Source organism: Pipistrellus kuhlii, unplaced genomic scaffold, assembly GCF_014108245.1.
Source record: "Pipistrellus kuhlii isolate mPipKuh1 unplaced genomic scaffold, mPipKuh1.p scaffold_m20_p_3, whole genome shotgun sequence".
NCBI classification, from domain to species: Eukaryota; Metazoa; Chordata; class Mammalia; order Chiroptera; family Vespertilionidae; genus Pipistrellus; species Pipistrellus kuhlii.
Window position 1 is genome coordinate 186,185,673 of NW_023425529.1, and position 25,269 is coordinate 186,210,941.

At 43.7% G+C, this 25,269-nt stretch overlaps 1 protein-coding gene across 1 annotated transcript in view; it reads left to right on the forward strand.

Annotated features, from left to right (window-relative positions):
• Positions 1–24,140, forward strand: part of VEGFC (vascular endothelial growth factor C) — a 74,841-nt gene extending 50,701 nt beyond the window's left edge. Inside the window, exons 3-7 of the mRNA XM_036458201.2 lie at positions 272–462; positions 13,647–13,798; positions 18,135–18,241; positions 18,751–19,084; positions 23,648–24,140. Coding sequence (XP_036314094.1) covers positions 272–462; positions 13,647–13,798; positions 18,135–18,241; positions 18,751–19,084; positions 23,648–23,762 — 899 coding nt within the window. The 3' untranslated portion in view covers positions 23,763–24,140. The remainder of the gene's footprint in view (positions 1–271; positions 463–13,646; positions 13,799–18,134; positions 18,242–18,750; positions 19,085–23,647) is intronic.
• The last annotated feature ends 1,129 nt before the right edge of the window (positions 24,141–25,269 follow it).

Sequence of the window (25,269 nt, forward strand, 5' to 3'; positions counted from 1 at the left end):
CATTCGTGCTGGGGAACATCGGTGTCATTTTAAGGAATCACATCTGCTGTAGCTTGTGTGGAAATCGGTTCTTTTAGAAAATAGCCTTCCCTGCTGTTTCACATGATGCCGTGTCCCAGCTCCCAGGGCAGTTGCGGGCACCATCTGTGATTTCTGTAAAGTTATCTGTGAATCTTTAAAGTCTGAGATGGAATGTGAGTGGCTTCCAGCTGCGGGGGGCGCTCCCCTTGGTGGCTTCTGTGTAACCTCTGGCCTTCCCTATGACTCGCAGGTATTGATAATGAGTGGAGAAAGACTCAATGCATGCCACGTGAGGTGTGTGTAGATGTGGGGAAGGAGTTTGGAGCAGCCACAAACACCTTCTTTAAACCTCCATGTGTGTCCGTCTACAGATGTGGGGGCTGCTGCAACAGCGAGGGGCTTCAGTGCATGAACACCAGCACGGGCTACCTCAGCAAGACGGTAGGTGTCCCCCCAGCCCTGCCGCCTGCGTCCCCTTCCCTGCTCCTCCCCCGCAAAGCGGCCTAGTGCGATGCAGAGCAGCCTGTCTGTTCTTGTTCTCAGGGGAATAACGCTAAGCTCTCAGTGTGTTGTGGTTTCGATGGGAATTTCACAGAGTAAGTGATGTTTTATGAACCCATGCAGCAGGACCAAAAGCAAGTGAAGAAAATAAATGTACATATGAATGTATGTGCACATACACTCCTGTACACACACATGCGCACTTGCACACACATACTCATGTGCACACATAGGCATGCACACATACATACAAAGTTCATCTTTGAGGATAAAATTTTCATTTGACAAGGAGCTACGTTTCAATCCTTTAGTAAGTGTTGAAACTAAAAACTGTTTCTATCAAGTAGAAATATTTATGCCGGTAGGATAGTCTCCAAAAAAGTTACTTAAAAGAAAAAGATATTAATATTAAAATTTTGCTGGTTTTATATCCAGCCAAACTCAATAAAAGCATTTTTGGCCTTTTGAGACATTTGGGGGGGGAAATCATTCTTTTACAAAGAAAAGAAATATGGGTGGTGTAGGAATTAAAATAAGTTTGTGGAATACATTTACTAGTGTATATTTTTAATTAATTCAGTTGAGCAATAAGATATGTGTCCTAGATTATACTGTTTATTATAATGATGTTTTGTTTAAATCAAATAGCACTTTGGTGGATCTTTCAAAGGTATTGACATCCTAATTGCATTTTCCAAATACCGAAGGGTCACGTTTCTTTTAGAAATGGAATGACCTGGATAGACCCAATGATGAATTTTGAATATTTGTTTAATCAAATCTGTCTGTTCAGTGCTCATTAATCATCATTTTATAAAGGACTTGTTAGATTTAATTGTGAGATGAAATTTTACCTTCAAAGTGCTCATATTTTAAAGATGTAGAATTGAATAATAACCACTGTAGTGTTGGGACTTCTTGTTTTGTTCATTTATTTCTTTAAATTCCTGTTTTGTTTTAATTCTTTATTGTTGAAAGTTTTACATAAATTCCTCATTTTATATTGTTAATTTATTTTCTTGGTGGAAATCAGTTGCCAATTCACAATATACAAAGCCACTTTTCATTACTAATTTCTTCCATAAATTTTATTTTGCCTTATTAATACAAAGAAAATATTTTAAAATGAATTTTCTTTTAAAAACGTCTCAACTTCTATAACATACCATTTATTGAATAGGACTTTCATATTTAAATTACCTACTGCTTTCATATTTAAATATTTCAAAATATGTCTTCTTTAGATATGGATACCCACATGTTTTGTATACTAGCTCCCCAGACAAGCTTTTTCTCCCCAAACCAAACTCATCTCAAACTCCACCACCACCACACAAAGCACCTGGTCTTCTAGCTTCCCTCTCTCCTCGTGTGGCATCATTTCTAGTAAGAAACATAGGGTCCTTTCGGACTTCTTCATCATCCCAAATCCAGTCCATCACCTAATCAGATGTTAATTTCTTTTTCAAAAAATATATTTTATTAATTTTTTACGGAGAGGAAGGAAGAGGGATAGAGGGTTGTTAGAAACATAGACCAGCTGCCTCTTGCACATCCCCTACTGGGGGATGTGCTCACAACCAAAGTACATGTCCTTGACCAGAATCGAACCTGGGATCTTTCAATCCGTAGGCCGACGCTCTATCCACTGAGCCAGACCGGTTTCAGCTCACATGTTAATTTCATCCCTCAAGAGTCTTGAATCCCCATATCCACCACCACCCCTGTAGTCCAGAAGACTGACGCTCTTTCCAACCAACGAAACAGCATTCTCTCTGCTCTTCCTGATTCTGTTTCCCTTTCCTGATCCATTCTTTAATTGGCCCAACGTGTAATCTTTTAAAAATGGCACCTTTGATGCGAGCCATCTCAGGCACAAAGGCCTCTCAGGACCTCTCATGGCGCTATAAGCCCCCAATCTCTATCTCAGCTCCAATGTCTGCCTGTGCAGCCTCTGCAGTGGCACCTGCCCTTGGACCTCACCTCTGTCTACCAGTGCTGGAGGCTTCTTTCCATTTCTGGAATCCTCACTGCCCCAGAGCCTTTGCACATACCTGTGCATTATCCTGGCCTTCCTGTCCCCTCCTGGCGAAGGGACCAGGTCTTCAGGTCGCAACTCAAGTTTGATGTGGCAGGAGGAAGTCCTCCTTGGAGATTTTTCTGGTCTCCATGAGATAAGAGGTCAGAAACAGGCCCAGAATTTACTTTAACTGTTTAATAGTTTCTCACACTTTTCTTTGAAACACTTACTATAGCTTATAGTCCTATAGGTATAATAATATAGTCATCATTAGTTGATTAATATCTATTTCCTCCACCAAGGTTAAAGGAAGTCTGGTTTGTTCACTAGCGACCCGAGTGCCTACCACAGAGTTAGTGCACAACCCCTAATCACATAAAAAATCACATATGGGACCTTCTGTGGGGGGGAGGATGAAGATAGGGGTACATCCACAGCATTTACCCCAGTTTCCGCACACACTCCCAGTTTCAGGAAGTTGGTTCTCTGATACCTAAGTGTTATCTGTGGAGCCAGATTTTCAAAGTACTGCCTCCAAGATTGATCATAATAAAATAGCTGATTAACTCACCTGGGTGATTTTTAAATGATCCCTTTGCCTAACTAAAGTGTACGCTCTAAATTTAGTTCAACTTTTTCAAAAATAGCTGTTTCTTTAACCTATCAGGGAGGAAATTCTCCCCCTTCTTTTCATTCATAGTTACTACGAGCAAAAGTCAACTTTCCAATCCTCTTACTACTGGTTTGCTAATGCAGGCTTACTTTACACAGAGGCCAAATAGGTAATAGGAGTCCCTTAGGAAAAATCTAAATTCAGAAAGCAGCACACAGCTCATTGTTAGTAAACAAGATAAATACTACGTACAGTCTTTGGTTAAGCATTCCTGTCAACCAGTTTTCTGTGGCCACTTTCCATTTCCCTCCATTGTTCTTATTGGCCCCCTATTTCCCTAGCTGGCAAATAGAGCGAAGTGTTTGGTTAAGGGTAAGTGTGTGTTCAGGGCAGCATACCACCAGGTAGGGAGCCTCGGAGGGGTTGAGATTTTAGAAGGTAAAGGCTTAAAAGCCAACTTAGAAGTTAGAAGAGCATTTAGTGCTAAGATTAGGTGTGTGCAGGTGGAATGGAATTTGGTCTAGTAGCCTCATACTTACATGTTTTTCTATAAGAAAATTGTCTACTTTATGTCATTTAGCATCAGCTCTCATTCTTTTCCATCTTCTTTCAGAGAACTGGGGATTCCTTCTACTGTAATAGATTAATCACGTTGGTAATTCCCCCTGCTTCCTCACAGTCATCTGCCCAGAGAGTCAGGATTTACCTAAAATTTTTTAAGTCAATCTGGTGTTTCTTATTGGTTTATGTTGTTTTTCAGTTTTATTTTGATCCTTTATTGCAAATATTTATTGCAGTCATATTTTCAAATGTGTATCATTATACTAACAGAGTAGTTTTCATGTGAACATGTGCATTTTAAAATATATATTTTTATTGATTTCAGAGAGGAAAGGAGAGGGAAAGATAGAAACATCAACGATGAGAGAAAATCATTGGTCAGCTGCCTCCTGCACGCTCCCTACTGGGGATCCAACCTGCAACCTGGGCATGTTCTCTGACCAGGAATTGACCAGTGACCTCCTGGTTCATAGGTCGATACCCAACCTGAGCCACACCAGCTGGGCTGGCATGGCCATCTTTTAGATTTGCATATTTTTGGAATTAAAAATTTTAGATTGGTTGAAATCAAGGTACTGGTCCCCACCCTACTCCCATATCACTCCCATATTTCCTCAGCTGCCTTCTTTTTTGACTCTGCACACACTCCGTAGTTTCCTCGTCTATGCTTTCTCTCCTGCTGACTCCTCCCCAGTCTTTATTCCTGAGTCACAGTCTCCTGATTTCATCATTAAGCCATGTTAAGGTCAAAGTCAATCTGTGTCACAGTGAGGTTGTGACCCATATATTCTCCCCATCCCACCTCACCCTCACAAATAAACAAGCAAGTAGATAAACCTTCTTTTTCCAGTACTTTCTGTCTCCATAAATGACACTGTTCATCTAGCTGGCCATTTCTTTCAGTAACAGGGTAGTCAAATATCCCTGCTAAATCTATCTTCTAATATCTCTAGATTTAGATCCCACTCTGGCAAAGGCCACATTCATTAATCACCTAGACCCGTGATCGGTAAACTGCGGCTCAGGAACCACATGCGGCTTTTTGGCCCCTTGAGTGTGGCTCTTCCACAAAACACCACGGCCTGGGTGAGTCTATTTTGAAGAAGTGGTGTTAGAAGAAGTTTAAGTTTAAAAAATGTGGCTCTCCAAAGAAATTTCAATCGTTGTCCTGTTGATATTTGGCCCTGTGGACTGATGAGTTTGCCGACCACTTACACCTGGGCCAGCTTAATAACTGGTCTCAAATTCCCATTCTTTCTCCCCTCAAATCCATTTGCCTTTTCTTAGCAGTGAGGTTTTTCTTTTCTAAATGATACCGCTCAATTCTTCAGGAACATTGCATTGAGCTGGTGCATTGATGAGCTGCTCTTTTCTGATTGGATGGCTCAGGCTAGCATCAGTTCTGATTGGCTGGTGCAAACATTCTATGTTGTTAAATATTTTGAATGGCACTCACTCTTCTGAAGGTTAAGTCCTTAAACATGGTTTATGGGAACCTTCATGATCTGGCTGCTACCAAAATCTCTAGGCTCCATTGTCACTGCCTTTTCTCTCAAAGACTCCTTTCCACCAGCACCCAAGTTCTTGGATTCCTTAAATCATATCAGTACCTCTTGTCATTACAGCACTATGCCCTGTGTTCGAACATGCCTCCTCACCCTACTCCCATATCACTCCCATATCACTCTTACCTAGCTGATTGCTCCTCTTCCTGAGACCTAAGCATAAATGTCACTCCGAGGCCTGTGACAGCATCGTTTTTGCCCGTATTTTAGCATCGTTACCTTACCTATCTCTCAGGTGCTTTATTCCCTAGGCCAGTGGCTGGCAACTCATTAGTCAACAGGGCTGCAAATGACATGTGGCTCACAAGCCTCAGTTTGCTGACCACTGCCTAGGCTCTCAACTCCATGAAAGCAAAGGTGTGTTTGGCTCTTACCCCAGGCAAAGTGCAATCATTGGCACATAGTAAACACTTGGCACTAAATGGAATGAATACCTAGATAGAAGGGGACAGATTTGGGGTCAAAGTGAGAGTCTTGAGCATGCTGATTTTGATGAATCTGAGTGGCATTTAGGTGGAGACATCAGGAAAAGACTGGGCATGTCATTCTAGAATTCTCTGGCAGTGACTGGATCGTCAGCTGCAGATTTGGGAGGAAACATCCTATTGGTGAATGTTGTTGGAAGCCCTGGTGTGGTTGGTACTAAGTGAATTCCTGGACCAGGAGAGAAGCGGGAAAGCCAGTATTCACCATTGACGGCCCATCACTTCTCCCTCCGACTTTGTAATTTCCTGCACTTCTCCTGCCTGAAGAATCCCTCAGTTTTATTATAGAGAAAGGGGTCGTTTTATTTTGGACTCAGTTGAGCAGGTGTGGTGCAGCACCCACGATGGGTGGACCTGACTAAAGGAGCTTACAATTCAGCAGGAAAATCAACAGTTACCAAGTGGTGGACAGTAGGCTTGGTGTTGGAAAGGGAAGTGCAGTGGTTTGTGCAAATGCGTATCCAGGAGGTTTACAGACCAGGGGTGCCAGGCATGGAGCCCTGAGGGCAGAGTGTTCATTTGCATTTCTCCTGAGATTGCAGCTTGTAAAAGCTTGTACTCAAGTCACACCTTCCCCTGAGTGTGTTTTACTATTTTCAGTGTCATGTAACTGGGAGCATGTGATGATTTCTTTCCAACATAAAAGCCAGTGTCTCACTGCTCTAATTTCTGAAGGGGGGGGGGGTTAGGGGGGAGAAGAGGTTTTGTTTTGTTAAAGGAGTTCCACACACATCATTTAGCCATCAAAGTCACCCACTGGAATCCTATAAATTGTGAAGACAACGTACTGTAAGCCATGTAAAACCCACGTGCTCTGTGGCAACTTCACAGAAATTCTTTTATGGGGCTGGGCGCAGGCATGTTATCAGGATGTGTGCGGAGCCTGGTCTGCTGCAAAGTCAAACCACATGCAGGACACATTCCAGGAACCCAGTCCTCTGCTGCCGCCCAGACCTCCCCGCTCAGGCCTGCAGGCCTTGGGACACGGGAGTGGATGGGATGGGTGTTTGACCTCTTTCATAAACATACCCCTTCAGTGGATTGTCTTATGAGAGGCTGTGCATTTAAGAGATGTAACCAAGAAGCAGAAAGTGGATTTTGTAGAGTGTCAATCATTTGATGGCCAAAGTAGCAGTAGGAGAAAGCCGTCTGCTTTCGAGCCAAACATTTGGATTAAAAAGTTCGTTAAATGCTGGTATTTACCTTACATATTTTCCCTGAAGATGACACTGGGAGAGAACTTCTAGAAACGGGAGCCTCTTTGCCTCGTTCATTAGTGTCCATGGAGGAGGAGGCTCCACTGGGAGCCAGGTCTCCCGCTCCTTCTGAACGACTCCAACAGTGTCTGTTCAGATTCTGCGTTGCCATCTTCTAAAGAAATGGCTGGTCTCTCCTCTAATTATGTGATAGAGAAATAATAAAAGCAGATGTGTTAACAAAAGCATTCCAGGTTATATTTGAGTTACCCTGGGTACTCCATAAAATTCTCTTTTACCACGATATTTTTTTAAACCCAATAAAAATGTGCAACTCTGGAATGAGACTCCTAGGTGCTCATTTGTGCTGCAAACAGAGGTTATTCTTCCATCAATGAGGCAGAACTCTGTGGCAGCCTGAAAAATTAGTTTACTGCATTCATCTGTACGCAGTGAGTGCAATGTGATTTGTTTTGAATTTTTAGCTAATTCATCTTTGGCGCATACAGTTGTTGGAAATCAGGTTTTATCCAGATGTGGAGAACGAACTCTCCACCTACACCAATACCAGTTACCAGACGTCTCTTTAGGAATAGCATTGCCCAAAGGAAAAAAAAAATTAATGCATCTATTAAAAGCCCATTATTTTTTCAATTCAAGGTATCAATCATGTCCCAACCTCCTGGATGGGTTTTTGTGATCATGGTAACACTGTGCATACTTTGCATGTATAACAATATGTTGAAATGAATGCAGAGCCATGTGTTGCTCTGTTGGGATCTGCTATCCCATGTTCTCCTCAAACTCAACTGAAGGTTCATAGGCCCTAGTTGCCTATGTGGTCGGTATGCTCAGTGGAAGTGCTTGGAAAAAACCCTTAATTTTCACCTTCTTCCGTTTGTAGGGATTACTTCTTTACATGGCATAGAGTGTTTTCCTCTGACTTGACAGTTATTAGTTCTATTATTCAGGGACTGTCAATGTTTCCATAATTAATGGGCTAAGGTGGGAATGTTGGCTTTAGATATAGCAGTGAGATATTCTGTTCTGGAGGGAAACTGGCTCTCCTTGGGGTGTAAAGAGGTCGCAGAGGAAGGCATTTTTCTGTTTCCTACTTGGGCACACACAGGCCTTCCTTTAGACATTGGCTAATCCAGGACTTTTTCAGCAAGGAAGTTCTACACCTTGTTCTTGAATAGCTGGCCAGATAAGTAGGGTTAGGAACTGTTGCTGTACAACAGTTGCTATGCTGGGTAAACAAGCTATTGTTTCAAAAAGTGGCTTGAAATGAAGTTCATTCTTGTTGGTGAGAATTAACTATTAAACTTTCTTATTAAAACATTCCAGTTGATAGCAATGGGGAGCCTCTCAGTTGGAAATGACGGCCACTTCCTTTTTTATTGCAACTTTACAGGACATACTATTGTATTTCACCCCAATTTCCAGCCTTGCTTAAATGCCCTCTGGATGTAAGTTCTTTTGATCTTCTTTAAACCGAGCAACTCTTTCAACAGGCGTATACCGATAGACAGCCTGAGTCTCCATGGTGACTTTCATTAGTACTGGGACCTAAGTTAATTACAAGTTTGTATCTTACTGTTCAAGAGCAATTCACTTTGTAGCATGAAACTGCCTTAAGAAAATCATCATGTTCAAAATATCAAATTATGATTGTCACCATCATCCATCAGTATTGACTAAGTACCCATATATACGTAGAATTATTAGCTAATGCTGAACCTAATGCATGAATCTTGCATTCTATGAGCATAAATCTAAAATAGAAAACTCCACAGTATACACATTTGAAGCACAAAATAGTCTGACAATAGTATAAGGATTCTTATTTTATTAAAATATAAAGAACCCATTATTGCCTCAAACACTCTGATGTATGGCTGGAACAGACTCTTTTAAGAGAAAATTATAGTTCCTGCATTGATTCAGGTCTTCATATATGGCCAACGTGTATTTCCATAAGACAGGTAAACCTATGTTCTTTCTCACTAACAGCATTTGTGGTAAACTAGTTGATATTTTGATAATTCTAACATAGAATCATAATACATAGAAAGTTTTCTCTAGTTCACTCCCATTGTTTGTCTGGCTTCTTAAGAATAGCATGGAGGCAAGACTCATGTTTTGATAGCTAGACCGTCCAGCAAGGCCTGGTGCTTGGCATCTTCTAGGTTCTCAGTAAACAGTTATTGAGCCCTAACCAGTTTGGCTCAGTGGATAGAGCACCGGCCTATGGACTGAAGGGTCCCAGCTTTGATTGGTCAAGGGCATGTAACTTGGTTGTGGGCACATCCCCAGTAGGAGGAAGTGTGCAGGAAGCAGCTGATCGATGTTTCTCTCTCATCGATGTTTCTAATTCTCTATCCCTCTCCCTTCCTCTCTGTAAAAAATCAATAAAATATATTTAAAAAAATAAACAGTTATTGAAAACTAAACAAGGAATGATTTTAAACAGAAACTTAATCATTTGTAATCCTCTACCAAAGATTCAACTCAATCTTGAAGACGAATGGGGAGGATGAGGGGAAATCAAATAGCCCAACAATGAAATCACCACCCAATGATCCCTCTTTTAGATAGAAATGGAGGCTCAGGGCCGTTGGGCAGTTTTTCCAAGGCCCAGGAATACCAAACTGCAAATTTGGGGCTCTGCCTACCATCTGCCTGTCCTTGAGATGATGTTCTTGGTTGTTCATACATCTCTAGTGGGGAAGGGAAGCTGCCAGATATTTAAAAATACACTGATTTATTTCAGGAGGGGGATCTGTGAATTTATAATGTGATTCTAATTAATATTTTTAGTTCAAAAAAGTTTACATTTTTAAGTACATATTATCTGACTCGGGGAAAAGGCACATGGACATTCTTAGTAATGAAGGGATTAAATAGAACTATATGAAATTCACAACTTGTTCTGTAAAGAGAACAAGTTACTGTACTTATTAGAAGTGTAATATTTAATTAAATAGAAATATTTAATCACTTTAAATGGGAAAATGTCAATCAATGAATGCACCTGAAGAATAGTGGGGAATAACATTGGAGGAGGGAAATGGCCCCTTCTCTGCACAAAGTCAGCAGAGGACAAGTAAGCTAACTCACCCACAGCACACTTTTAGGTGTTCCCCATTTTTCTGAAAGTGATAAATGAATAAAACTCAATTTTTTTACTTTTTATGTTGGTTAGAGCCATCCTTCCCTGGCCCCTTACATGTTTCCCATACCGAGACACTCCAGAAGGGAGTGGAACTACCTGAGAAACTCAGGTCAAAATTTGAAGGTAGAAGAAGTGTTTCAAGAACATGTATTTGTTTAACTTTAATTTTTGACCTATTTATTCCTTTTGATTAAATTGTTTATTCCAGCTGGCCAATTGCCTACTTAGACTCAAACAAGAGGAATGAAATATCAATAACTACAATTTTTTCCTGTTGTTTAATTAGCTAAACCCGTGGTCGGCAAACTGCGGCTTACGAGCCACATGCAGCTCTTTGGCCCCTTGAGTGTGGCTCTTCCACAAAATACCACGGCCTGAGCGAGTCATTTTGAAGAAGTAGCTCTAGAAGTTTACATTTAAAAAATTTGGCTCTCCAAAGGAATTTCAGTCATTGTACTGTTGATATTTGGCTCCATTGACTAATGAGTTTGCCAACCTGAGCTAAACTATAAGTAGATTTTTCTCCCAATCTATCCTGTAATTTGAAGGCATAAGATTTCTTCAAGTTTAAGAAAAAGAAAACAAACTTCTCTAAACAGTGATTTTTTTTTAATGCCTCCTTACCTGTCCCTTTTTCCTCTTAGTAGAGTGTTTGCCAACTCTGAAAGTGTAGAGCCAGTCTTATTTTTCCTGGAAGATGCTTTCTTCCTGGACATTTAACTGACCTTCATCTCTCTGGAACATTCCTCACCACCCCAGTTCCTGAATACACACAGGTGGTACCTTTGGACGGGTCCTGACTGGTCATTATCCACTGGGAGAGGCTGAAGTGGCTTGAGATCACGGGTACCAGACCCGGGGATCTTTCTTGGGGAGGCACATAGGGTGGCGTCTGGAATGGCCACCACCACTGAGAGCAGGATGTGTGCCCCTGAGGTCCAGGAGTGGGAAAACATCCTTAACTCTTCTACACAGCCCTATCTCAGACCGGGTCTGAGCCTTCCCTCTAACAAGTGCCTTGTGTCACTCGAGACAGTGACAGATCCTACGAGGATTACATGCACTCTGTCAGGGCAAGTGTCCCCTGTTGCCAGAGCCATCTGAGCCCCTTTCCTCCAGTCCTGAGGGGCCCCTCTTGTCTCTCCATCCTGGCCGCTGCTCCTGCCCACCCACCCCGGCTCTGCCTTGCCCTTAGAGCCACTCTGGTGCCCAGCTGTCCCCGCTCTCGCCTGACGAATTTGATTTCCCAGAGACACTGGAGCCTGTGACCACACACGCCCCTTTGAAGCCCTCCTCTCATTCTGTGCCTTCCCTGGACTTAGAAATACCCGCCTGGTTTCCTACCTGTCACACCTCTTCCCAGCGCACCTGCCTTTGTCCACCCTGAAATGCTCCTGCCCAGCTTTCTGTGGTTAGACATTCTTGGATCTCATCAGGTCATCTTATCGATGCCCAGACGTCAGTTCCAATGTTAATGTGGATGATTTTCTAATGGCTCTCCTAAGCTCCAGGCACAAACACCTATCCACCTGCTAGATGTAAAATCCAGGCCTTTGTGAGCTGAGCTGCACACCTCTCAAGTCATTTATAAAAATTAAATAGGCACCATGTTAAAATGGTTTAGTTTCTCAGCCACTTTATGTTGCCTTTGTCACTCTGGTCATTAATGTAGGGCTGCAGATGTCATGCAAGTAGAAAAACAGTAACATTGATAGACACAGAATTAGCTTTCTTTAAATAGTTACGCATAGCACAAAGGGTTCCTGCCAGTGTAACGTGTCACCTAACCAAAGGTTCTGCCCAACTGCACGAACCAATGTCTCTTAGAAAAGAAACTGGTCAAAACTGGAATGCTGGGTACGCAGAGGCCCTGAGTTGAAATTATCAATGGAGAATGGACAGTATTCTGGGGAACATCTAGGATCCTGAGAATATATGTAAATAATTAAACACCCACATCTATAACCTATACAGCACTCCATATATAAAGCACATTCGTGCTTCAGCCTATATCATTTTATAACAGTCTCATGAAGTAATGGGTCAATATATTATCTTCATGTTACTAGTTTTTAAAGAAACAAAAAACTTTGAAAAGTTAGATGGCATTCCCAAATCCACACAACTTACAAGCGCGGTCGCTATAAAAGTGTCCTGCCTGGGTGTGACCTTGTGCCCATTCCTCCAGAGGCACTCACGCTAAGAAAATAGATGCCATCGGAAATGAATGCATTTCAAGTGAAGAAAACATGCATTTTGTAATGGAGATATTTCTGCATTTCACTCTTCCAAAATCACTTTAATGCATCTCTCCGTAGTATGAGCAACAGGGCAACTAACTCTGCTCCCTCACCCTTCTCAGTGATCTTCAGCTGTTGGTATGAACTTGCAGGGCGGCGCCAGATCACGAGGCTCTGGAGTATGTCATGTCCTTCTCGCTGCCCAGATTGCCATAAAAGTCCCACACACACGTGGTTCCCTGCAGTTGAGTCACTGCACGCTGATCTTATCGAGCAGGCAATGGGCAGGGTTTTACTCTGCCATTGGTACTGAAGATCCTTAGATTATGAGAGCCTGAGGAATTTAAATCCGCTGGGCTTCACGTAATGTTTCAAAGCACTGATTTGGTAGAAGCAAGAGAACTTAAGTTCTCCACAAACATGGCACGCTGAAGGAGATGTTAGTCAAGTTAAATGTTGAAACTCCAACCCACAGTCACGTAAAATGCCCTACCTTTCTCTAAGATTAATTTTTTTCCTAATACCTTTGTCAAAACAGCAGAAACAGAGTGTTAGGTGTTAAATCATGAATGTGTTTTTTTTTTGTTTGTTTTGTTTTGTTTTTTTTCTTTTAAACATAATACGTTTATAAGAGATCTCAATACATGTACAACTACCCTGAGGTAGAAATTTGATTTGAAATGAAAACCAGCTTTTCATCTATGTGTTTTTTGTCTATGTATTCAGTTTATATACAGTAGGACTCAGCCAAATGTTTTGAGGTGGCCAATAGCTTTGCTCTTACATTACAATGAAATGGACATTGGTGCCCCTTTCTTACCCCTTTAAACAATCTAGGTCTCTCCAGCTCAGTGGTTGAGCATTGTTGACCCATGAACCAGGAGGTCATGGTTTGATTCTTGGTCAAGGCACATGCCCTCTCCCTTCATCTCTGGAATCAATCAATATATATATATATATATATATATATATATATATATATATATATAATAATTTAGGTCTCTGAAATAGTTCTTTTCCTTGAACACATTGGTCTATGACATCTCCATTCTATAATCCTTAGTTGATGATCAAAATCCTAATATGCTTTGAAACAGTGACATGCGATAAGCATAGGGCCTATTGATTAATTGATCAAGGATATGGATGTTATGCAGCATTCTATCTGTTCATGAAGAGTTCATCTCACTCTTTGTGGACTCCAACGATTGCCATGCCATGCTGTCCGGCATCTATATAATCATTTCTCTTTTTGTCCCTTCTTTGTAGTTGTTTGAAATTACAGTGCCTCTCTCTCAAGGCCCCAAACCAGTCACGGTCAGTTTTGCTAATCACACTTCCTGCCGGTGCATGTCCAAGCTGGATGTTTACAGACAAGTCCACTCGATTATTAGACGCTCCCTGCCAGCAACACTGCCACAGTGAGTATGAATTAAGTTTTCCTTCTCCATGTCCTCTCCTCAGGGGAAACTGTGTTCAAGTAACTAGTTTACTAAAAGCCATTTTGTGCAATCTTTTATAGTATTCTTTGCATTGAAATACAAAAGAAGGCAAATGTAATAGTGCACCTGGAAAACAAAATTAAGCTGAAACAGGGAAGCCCACTTGTTAGACACAGCAGCTCACAAAACCAAAGAAGTGTTTCTGTGGAATCACACACCTCCCGCTCATATCCAACTGGCAGAAATGTAGATCCAGAACTCATAAAGTTAGGAGTGCCAACTCACAAAGGATGTTCAAGCTAAAACATTTAAGTCTTAATGAGATTTTGGTCCAAAACAAACAAACAAAAAATAAATGATATATCTATTAGCTAGGCATGTGGCATAACGGAGAGAAGATGCACTGATGATATTTCAAAAGATGGGGAGGCGGGTTTGAGAAGAGTTAAGTTTTTATGTGTGTAGTTTGAATATTTGCAATATCTGAAGAAATTAAAGCGACTGTTCAGCAGGCAGCTGGATAGGGGGAGGCGGGGGGGGGGAGAAAGGTGGGTAGCTACCAGCGTGTCATTGGTGGTGAGAGCAATTGGAAGAGCTAAACCCAACCAAGGAAAATACAGGACGTAAGCAGAGAAAATAAAACCATGGGAACATCAATATTTAGAAACTGTTGGAGAAGCAGTGGTCTATGCAGAAGGCTGAGAAAGAGAAGAGATGAACACTGAAAGAGGAAAGATATTACAAAATTCAAATGATCTTACAAAAGCCAGCAGAGTTCAAGGACAGAGAAGTGGTGAGAGGATCAACTGTTAGGAAAAGCCCGAGAATGGCAGGGACTGACTCTTTAGCTGAAGGACATGGAGCGAAGATCACCTTGTCATTTAATGATAATCTGGCACATAGAGGGAGGGTGTCTGAGAAAGTAGGAGAGACAACGAGAGAGGAGAGACCAATTCTCAACTGGATCTGAAAATCGGAATCATCCACATTCAGTAACTTTCCCCAACATCACACCTGACAAGGAGCTCTTTAGAGATGCAGAACAAGGTTGGAGTCAGTTTATTCCTGTGGGTTTGCAGTCTCGGCTGCATTTTTAACTTATTTAAATTTAAAATTTCAAACACTTATTACAGGACAGCAGAAACAAAAATGACCTATTCCTCCACCCCAATCCAACATTTAACAAACATATCTTTGCTATTTACTTACGATATAACCCACAGGCCTGCGTCACCATTCCTTGTCCCCACGCACAGGGGAATCCCTCCTCTGAAAATGTTGTTGCCACTCGTGCTTTTCTGTTTTTATGGCAGAGGGGTGAGTTGATGCGCCACGAGAGGTTACACAGTACAGCTCTGAGTGTGTAACATTTTTTGTTAAAATGGTGACATTACCTTTTTTCTCTCAGCGATGGTTTTATGGACTTAACCTTACTGATGTCTGCGGGCCTAGGCCTAGTGTGTTCCTGGGTAGGAAAGGGAAGTCGTATATTTCCCTACGATTCTCAGCTTAGACCCTCTTTCCCAGTGATTGCAAACTAATTTGTAAACATGTTGATATGTTCACCCATTAATATTCATAACTTGCAGTTTCAATAGAACTAAAATGCTCTAGAGATGAAGATAAATGAGATATGATGGTGCTAAACCTGTCCACCGTGAAATCATTGCCTTTTCTTCTAAAATGACAATATTTTTGGGAATTGTGTCTCTAATTATTTTCCCATGAGAAGCTTTATATGCTAAGCAGTTGCTACTCACTTTTAAATAACCTTTCTAGGAAATTATGAAAATGTATTTCACCCAAATGTGTGTTTCTTTCATTAAGTCGTATGTAGCAGAATTTCAAGTTTCAACTTGGAAATATGTGTTCACATTGATAAGTAGTAGTTTTTTATTTTTAGTAGCTTCAGAAGTCATATTGTCCCAGAAATTTAAATTTTAAGAGTATTAGAAATTAAAATATTCACTTTGAGCAAACCATAATTAGCAATATAAAGTCTAAGTGGGCACAGTGTTTGAGACAGAACATAACTGAGTGTTATTCTGAAGGCTGTATATTTATTCAACATAAATGCACAAAAACTGAAGGGTTAATGAAGCCAGATCATATGAAATCTCTATTTAATTCTGTCAGACTTGATTCCTTGCTTTGTATGACATTCCCAGAAACATATTTCTACAGTTATGCCTACATTAGTTTCTACACTCAGTCCATACTTTCGAGTTTCTATTTTTTAAGATGTTGGAATATTATAGAGAAAACTATGTTTTCCCTACTATATGCTAGGAAATTGTTTTTTTGTTTTTGTACCCACTTGGGGTGAACAATTGTGTATCCATTTTTAAAACTAAGCACAGACACAGTAATACATGTGCCTGCAGCTGGCAATCTCGCCATTTACTAGTCTCTCTTGGGATAGTGATCTGGATTATTCTGACACCTCTTGGTGCTGCTTAAATAGCGTAAGTAGGTATTTTGTCACTTTTCCAACTGTGACTAAAAACAAATATAGTTGACATTGCAACCACAGACATGCATACACACACACACACACACACACACACACACATACACATACCACACACATGGGAGAAGGGAAGTTGTGTGTATGAGAGGTTGTATATTAATATTCACACATATATATTTGTATATGTGCATTACTTACATTAATATATATATATAATTGAAATGTAATTGCTGAAAACAATATCACATGAACTCTACTCATTTCTATTTTATTACATGCCTTTCTTTTACATTAAAAAATGCATTTCCCCAAGTCATGTGGTTAATTTTATGACCCACGACCGGCTTACAACTACTAGCTGGGAACATGGTGGCTGAGGTCATGGCAGCTTCAAGCACACGTTGGCAAGTTCTAGCTGCGACCCCACAGCACTGTGCCAACATGGGATGTGCCACTTAAACCCGTTAACACTGAGGCAACATGGCCATCATAGACTGATTTGCACTTACAGAAGAGTGATCTGAGCTTGGTTCAACCAGGATTAATTGCGTTGCTGTTATATAAACATAACTGCTGTCTTATCTGATGGAGGAACACTCAAGTTTTTAATAAAGAGATAAATAAAAACAACAACGAGCTGAAACCAGTTTGGCTCAGTGGATAGAGCGTCAGCCTGCAGACTGAAAGGTCCCAGGTTTGATTCCAGTCAAGGGCATGTACCTTGGTTTTGCAGCTGATCAGTGATTCTCTCTCATTAATATTTCTAACTCTCTATCTCTCTCTCTTCTTCTCTGTAAAAAAATCAATAAAAGATATTTAAAAAAACCAATGAGACTGTTTTAGAAAATGGATAAGCACTGTCTAACTTTTACGTGCATCAATATATGCTTGTGATTAGCTTACAAAATAGCAACAAAAATACATAATGAACAGAGACTTGCTCTCGGGAATACCTGAAACTACTATGAAGGTGTAACATTCTCCAGGAAGCAGTGTTAAGTGAAAAATCAAGGTTTGGAATCCACGGGAGGATATCATCTGTGTAAGAGAATGAGATAAAATATAAGCATACATATATATACATGTATACACACCTACCTACTTCCTTCCTTTTATTTGCAAAAGGAAACTCCAAAGTCATAAAAGCTAAGAAGAAGAACTTCATGCTGGTTAACTTTCAGCAAAACAAACAAGATGGAAGGAGGGGAGGGAAGACGAACACCACAAAACCCATGGTTGCAGCTGCTTTTGTGGTGGGGAGTAGAGTGGAATTTTGCACGAATGGACCTTGTCGGTGTGGGCATCGGTGCTTCCAGAAGCAGTCAGCCAGGCCGGGGCAACAGAATGCTTCCTGGGGGCTTGTTGGCAAAGGCTGAGGCGGCAGCCACTCCCACGGCTATCCACGGGGGACCAATAAAATCAATAATAATAATCTTTACATGGACCCTGCGTAGCCTCCACAGACAAAAGAGCAGACCGTCACGGCCTGCCTGCCGAGGGTTGCTGTTTAGTGGAAGGGCCATTTGGAGGAAGAGGCCTTGTCCCATGTTTGCACACGTGAGAGCGCTGTGTGATGGCACAGACCAGGGTATCGCCTTAAAGAGAGGGAAGCCTGGAGGGAGTCAAACCTGCCCCCTCACTGTGGTCCCCTCCGGAGTGGGGATGCCACAGCCCCTGCGGGTAGGGGTGGTGTGAGAGGGCACGTCCACATGTCATTCCCCATGCCCTGGCATCACTGTGGAGCGCTCTTACACGCATGTGTTGACGGGATACTTAGGCTAGGAATGCGATGGCCCTGTCTCCGTGCCCATGATGCTAACGCCGCCCGGTCTCTGTCTCCCCCAGGTGCCAGGCTGACAACCAGACCTGCCCCGCCAACCACACGTGGAGCAGCCACGTCTGTAGGTGCCTGGCTCCGCACGACTTCATGTTCGCCGCCGAAGCGGGAGACGGTAAGGGCGTGGTGGCTGGTGACTGGGTGCCAGGCTCTGTGTGGTAGGCACACACTTTCCCATCAGACCCACACGCACCAGGCTCAGGTCCTGAGAGCCTGCACCATCTCGCTAACGACAGGCCCTCGCTTGCCTCCCATCGGGGTTGCACTGACCGCTCCTCCACAGGAACACCCATGTCTGTGCCCTGACCGCTCCCACACAGGAACACCCATGTCTGTGCCCTGACCGCTCCCACACAGGAACACCCATGTCTGTGCCCTGACCGCTCCTCCACAGGAACACCCATGTCTGTGCCCTGACCGCTCCTCCACAGGAACACCCATGTCTGTGCCCTGACCGCTCCTCCACAGGAACACCCATGTCTGTGCCCTGACTGCTTCTACACGGGAACACCCATGTCCGTGCACAGCCCTGTGATGGACATGTCAGGGAAGATGCTTTTACTGCTTCACTCCCCCCCCCAGCCAGAGTGAGGTGCAGTAACCATGTCCCGCCCGCTTGTCTAGACGCGGCTGACGGCTTCCACGACGTCTGTGGCCCCAACAAGGAGCTGGACGAGGAGACGTGCCAGTGCGTGTGCAGAGGGGGGCTGCGGCCAGCCAGCTGCGGGCCGCACCGGGAGCTGGACAGGGACGCGTGCCAGTGCGTGTGCAGAAACAAGCTCTCGCCCGGTGCGTGCGGGCCCCACCGGGAGTTCGACGAGAGCACGTGCCAGTGCGTGTGCAGGAGGGCCTGCCCCAGGAGCCAGCCCCTCAACCCGGCCCGGTGCGCCTGCGAGTGCGCAGAGAGCCCCCAGAAGTGCTTCCTCAAGGGGAAGAAGTTCCAGCCTCAGACGTGCAGGTGAGCGGTCCCCATGAGCCCTGGGTGTTCCTCTTCCTGAGAATGTTTCCTCCACTGAACGCAGTGTTCTCAGCACTCACAGCAGCTGCGGTGGCTAGCGCGGAACCAGTACATTCGGGAAGAGTCGTTCTGGGAGTGTCCAACCAATGCCACACTTTCAAGGCCAGAAAGGAGGCCTGGGACTGCACACCAGATCCAAGTTCAGTGCACGGAGTCCTTGTCCCAGAAGCTGAGGTGGTGGCTCTCCACCCGAGCTGGACAGGTGCATAGGGCAGTTATTTTCCAGATTCAGCCAGGCCCTGGCTGGTGACCTCAGTGGTTAGAGCATCGGCTGCTGCACCAAAGGGTCTTGGGTTTGATTCCCAGTCAAGGGCATGCACTTGGGTTACAGGTTTGACCCCTGGCCTCCTAGGTGCATGTGTAGGAGATAACCCATATATGTGTCTCTCTCACATCAATGTTTCTCCTTCCATCCTTCCCTACTTCCCTTTTTCCTTCCCCCCTTCCCTCACTCTCTCCCTCCCTCCCTTCCTTCCTCCCTCCATCTCTCACTACCTCCCTTCCACTCTCTTTAAAAATCAGTAGAAAAAAATGTCCTCAGGTGAGGATTAAAAACAACAAAAAACATACAGCCGGACATGCACACCTGCCTCCACCACAATTACGATTCCATCAGATGTGACTTAAGACAACTGTTCTACGTGCAGAAAATAGCATCTAAAACTTACAAAGGACAAGACATTGAGAATTACTGTAGAATTGTATCTAGGCATAAAAATAGTGAAGCTAAGTGTTTAATGGAATTAGAGAAGTAAATTAATATGCTGTTAGAGCTTACTCAGGACTTCTTCCTTAAATCTGCTCCCTCTTCACAAAAAATAAAAAATAAAAAAATGAGGCTTTTGGACCCGAATCTTGTCGGTGTGAGTTCTGAATGTGGTCCTCTCTTTCCTGAGAATAAGGTGGTCGGCTACTGAAGCCAGATTCCATGTTCGACATGTTGTCCCTGTTCCTTCAGCATTGCTTCACCCATCATGCCTCTCTCTTCTTGACCTTTACACCTGAACTCTGTTGTCCTTTCTGCTCAAGTTATAAAAGCTCCCAAATGCCTTCTATCTTCTCAGCGTGTGTGTGCAGAGATCATGTTAGCCACCGAGACCTGTCCTCCTTGCCAGAGATGCTTAAGACTAGGTCTTCCCTATTCGGGTCCACTTCTTTCTTTTATTAAAACTTGAATTAGCCGAAGCCTGTTTGGCTCAGTGGTAGAGTCTGCAGACTGAAAGGTCCCAGGTTTGATTCCGGTCAAGGGCATGTACATTGGTTGCAGGCACATCCCCGGTAGGGGGTGTGTTAGAGGCAGCTGGTCGATGTTTCTCTCTTCGGCATTTCTAGCTCTCTGCCTCTCTCCCTTCCTCCTCTCTGTGAAATATCAATAAAATATTTTTAAAAAAACTTGAATTATTACATTTATTGGTGTGATGTTGGTTAATAATATCATATAGGTTTCAAGTGTATAACATGTCACCTGTATATTCCATTGTGTGCTCATGACCCATTATCTCGTCTCTTGCCATCGCTATATATTTTAGCCACCCCTCCAGTCCCCAGCCTCTCTAACCACACTGTCACCTCTTTTATCTCTGGATTTTATTTTTTTATTTTTTTAATATATTTTTATTGATTTCAGAGAGGAAGGAAGACGGAGAGAGAGATAGAAACATCAGTGATGAGCTAGAATTATTAATCAGCTGCCTCTTGCATGCCCCACACCGAGGATCGAGCCTGCAGCCCAGGCATGTGCCCTGACCGGGAATTGAACCGTGACCTCCTGGTTCATAGATTGATGCTCAACCACTGAGCCATGCCGGCTGGGCCATCTCTGAATTTTCAACCAACTAATGGGGTTTGTGCCCAAGAATTCCACTATAGGTTTCTGTTTAAGGTATCAGTACAATCTTGGTTGCCAGATGCACTGGACAGTTCAGTCTTTCTGGAAGCGGCCCTTCTATAGCTCTTCTTTAAGCTCTCTTCCTTCTTTGGCTGACATTACATTGCCCTTTCCTGGCGTCTCTGAGTTTCAGATGTTTGCTCTTCATCACCTTCAGTGCTTCTCTTCTCCTCTTTCATCCACTCTTCCCAGACGGTGCTGACGCCCTTTCAGGGATGGCTATGCACAGACTCGATGCTCTCATCCCATCTATTCACAGTTGCGTCTCTGCATTGATGTTCATCAGTATCTCTTCCTCAGTAATTGCAGTGTCCATCTTTTTGTTCTCAAAGGCTCTGTGCTCTCATTTTCTGTTATATTTGAAGATCGGTCTACACTAGCATTTTAGCTGCTGCATAAGGAGATTTAGTGAATCTACAGATACAATTGATGACATATTTTTTCATTATGTTTCAGAATACCTTACTGGAACCATTTTTTTCTCTTTAGAATATTTTAAGCAATAACTATATTGAAATTTTACTTGCATATCTCTACTCAAGTTACCAGGGTATTTTAAAAATGAAGAATATAGATATCAAATCTTATGGAACCATTTTGTATAGTGAGTCTTCTAAGTGAACCTAATTAGTATGTATTGAAAAAGCTGAAATTTGTATGTTTATAAAGTCTAACCAGTAACCATATTTTTTTCTCCAGAATTCTTATAAGTTAGAAGAGATTTATATCATTGTACGATATTTCTCTTAATAGCATACATGCTTCACAAAGATTTTTATTTACTGAAACTCTTCCTATGTTCACTTTTCTAGCGTGTAATTCCAGGTATCATGTATATATTGTAGCAAAAAAAAATAATAATTTATATTGTGAAAACATTTACACCCACTTTTTCTTAATATTTATTCCCAAAGTGTGGTGGGCAGCATATACATGCTTTGGTCCACTGCCTTGTTCAGTAACTTGCATTGCTCGTTGAGAATTCTGTCTTTTTCAGTTAAAGAACAACAGTGGTCTTAGGAAATTGCATTTGTATTTAGAAGTTTAAGAACCACATTTTAACTGGATGTGCCTCCTTTGCTAAAGCACAAGAGGTGAAGCGATCGCGTCAGCATCGCATGTGGAGTGTTCTGCAGTGCACAGTGATTTCCATGGCCAGCCATTTGCATTCTTCCCCGGACACCCATCCCCATTCCCACGTGTTAAGCAAACTCATATGCCAAAAAAAAAAACAAAAAAAACCAACATCTTCAAAGACCTCTCTATTCCTCAGAGCAACAGGGCTCGGGATGGGATTAGTTGTTGGATCATTAATTTTTTCACCACTGCTGGAAACTGGAAGTTTAGGGGTGACAGAGAGGGGCCCCCCCATGGAAACTGTCCCTCCCTTTGTACGTGGAGCCGAGGTGGGGAGCGGGGGTAAGTGGGGTGAGCCCCCACCATGCTGGCAGCTGCAGGTCTGGTCCGGCAGATGGGAGTGAGGGTGGGGCTGCCCTGAGGACCACACTCCTGCCTGCAGATGGTGGGGTTGGGTCCCTTCAAAGCCCTGGTTCCCCGAAGCCTCATGCTGATGTAGTCATCCTGAATCAGCATTCCCAGAACAGTCACTTCCAACACTTCCTCTTCATCTACAAAGCAGACAGCACTTCAAAACACCCTACAGGCCGTGTCCCATTTGTTACATCAGCACCGAGACACACTGATGCTGTGTGTCAGGGGTGGGGGGGTCCATTCCTCTCAAACTGTGTGAGTGTAAGCACAAACTGACAATGTACAAACCTCTAAACCTGATGTTATGACAAATAAGTAACTTCGTTCTCATTTAAAATTTAGAAAAACACAAAAGGTGTGTGTAGCATAACGGATTCCTCCCCTTGGTCTTTTATGTATTTATTTATTTCAATTATTGATAGTATTACAGATATCTCCTATCCCCTCCTTTGCCCCCCTCCTCCTAGCTCCTACCTATGCCCCAGGTCTTCCCCACCCTATTGCACATGCCCATGGCTATGCATATCCTATATAATGAAAGGCTAATATGGAAATCGACTGAACGGCAGAATGACCGGTCGCTATGATGCTCACTGACCAGAAGGGGGCAGATGCTCAACACAGGAGCTGCCTCCTGGTGGTCAGTGCACTGCCCCCGGGGGGGGGGCGCGGCTCAGCCAGAAGCCAGGCTCACGGCTGGCGAGTGCAGTGGTAGTGGTGGGAGCCTCTCTCATCTCCATGGCAGCTGTAAGGATACCCAGGGGAGCAGGCCCAAGCCATCCATCGGACATCCCCTGAGGGCTCCTGGACTGCGAGAGGTGCAGGCCAGGCTGAGGAACCCCCACTTGAGTGCATAAATCTTCCCCCAACCCCACATCGAGGCATGTCAGTCTTCCGTTCCATGCCTCCCTGCTTAGGGTCTTACTTTGTTGCCCCATTCATTTTGCTCGTTCCATTCCACAGCTGAGATCATGTGATATTTGCCTTTCTCAGTTTGGCCTCTTTCACTCAGGATCACATTTCCCAGGCCCCTCCGTGCAGTGCTGTGCGGCTGTGAACCGGAGGGCTCTCCCTCCTCGCATGGTCTCTAACCGGAGTGTGTGTCTTTCTGTCTGTCTCCGCAGCTGTTACCGGCGGCCGTGCACGAACCGGCCGCGGGGCTGCGAGCCGGGCCTGGCGTTCAGCGAGGAGGTGTGCCGCTGTGTGCCCGCGTACTGGAAGAGGCCGCACGGCAACTGAGCGGGCAGCCCCCCGGCACCCCGCTTCCCCCGTGGAGGACTGTGCTCCCCCTAAAGACTGTCTGCGGACAGAGCGTGTGGGGCTGCGGCGACGGGGACAGCGTCTGTGGGTGTTTCCCGGGTCACGGGGACAGCGTCACGGACACGGGCCCCAGCTCACCTGCAAAGACCTCTTAGAAACACTGGTTTCCGCCAAGGACCGAGGAGCCGAGGTTTTCCTGTTGTGATTTAAAAAAAAAATGACTATATAATTTATTTCCACTAAAAATATTGTTTCTGCATCCATGTGTATAGCAATAACAATTGGTAAAGCTCACTGTGACCAATATTTTTATATCATGCAAAATACGTTTAAAATAAAACGAGAATTGTATTATAAGCAGCTGAGCTCGGTCTGTTTACCATCTTCCGTTGTAAGTAGGATTGGATATTATGGACCATTCACCCCCCCTCAACCCCCACCCTCTTTCTTTTCCTCTAGCCTAGGGGTGTCGAACTCAATCAGAGAAGGGGCCAAAATCTAAAATCCAGCCTAAATCGCGGGCCGAATGGTTTACTGAACAGTCATAAACTGTCATTGTGATGGAAACGCAGCGGAGTGCAGTGATGACAGCGAGGTGCGGGCCACATTGCAAGGCCTGGCGGGACGGATTTGGCCCGCGGGCCTTGTGTTTGACACATGTGCTCTAGCCAGATGGCAGACTGGGCTTGGGACAAAGCCTGAGCCTACCAGAGAAACGTCCACACAGTAACAGTTGCTATTACATTTCAATTGATCTCAGCATTTTCACGATGATAAACATTTTAGCACGTGATTATCTTGAATTTATAACCAAATGAATCCATAGAGAACATACCTTCTAGCAAAGCAGTCTGCCTAGCATATCCGTGTGATGGCGTTAGTCCAGGCACCGGGGCCCTTGGAACCCTAGCTCTGGGGGTGAGCTCTCTATGCATCTGGTGAGTCATGGTTAGTGTGGATACATCTTTAAATACATTAATTGTTCAACTAATGCAGGAAAAATATAAGTTTGATTGAGCCTCTGAGGCTCTGTAACTCGATACAACAGCTGTTGTAAGTTATCAGCTTAAGAGTCATCTGAACTATGTGTTGACAATTAGTTTCTCAGAAGATAGGGGGAAGCCAGCAAACCCCTGGGCCAAATATTAAAGCGTGAAGCGGGCCAGAGGAAAAGGCATTTCACTCGTCCCTGGAGATGTAACCATTTGGGCCAGAAGCAGAAGGAACATGGGCAGAGCCAAGACATTGCGGGTGGTGATCGGGCCACGTTATATGGACCATCCAAACCTCACCTCCCTCCACTGTAACAACTGCATTGTGTGGTGCCAGCTGGAGAGGGGGGCCGGAGAGAAAGCTGGACCATCAGCAAGACTGACTGCCTCAGCAGAAGCTGAAAGATTCTACACACGAGCCTCGAGCCCCCAGCCCCAGCCTGGGCATCTGCAGGATGAAGACAGAAGGCACTGAGCATCAGGGACTACACCGG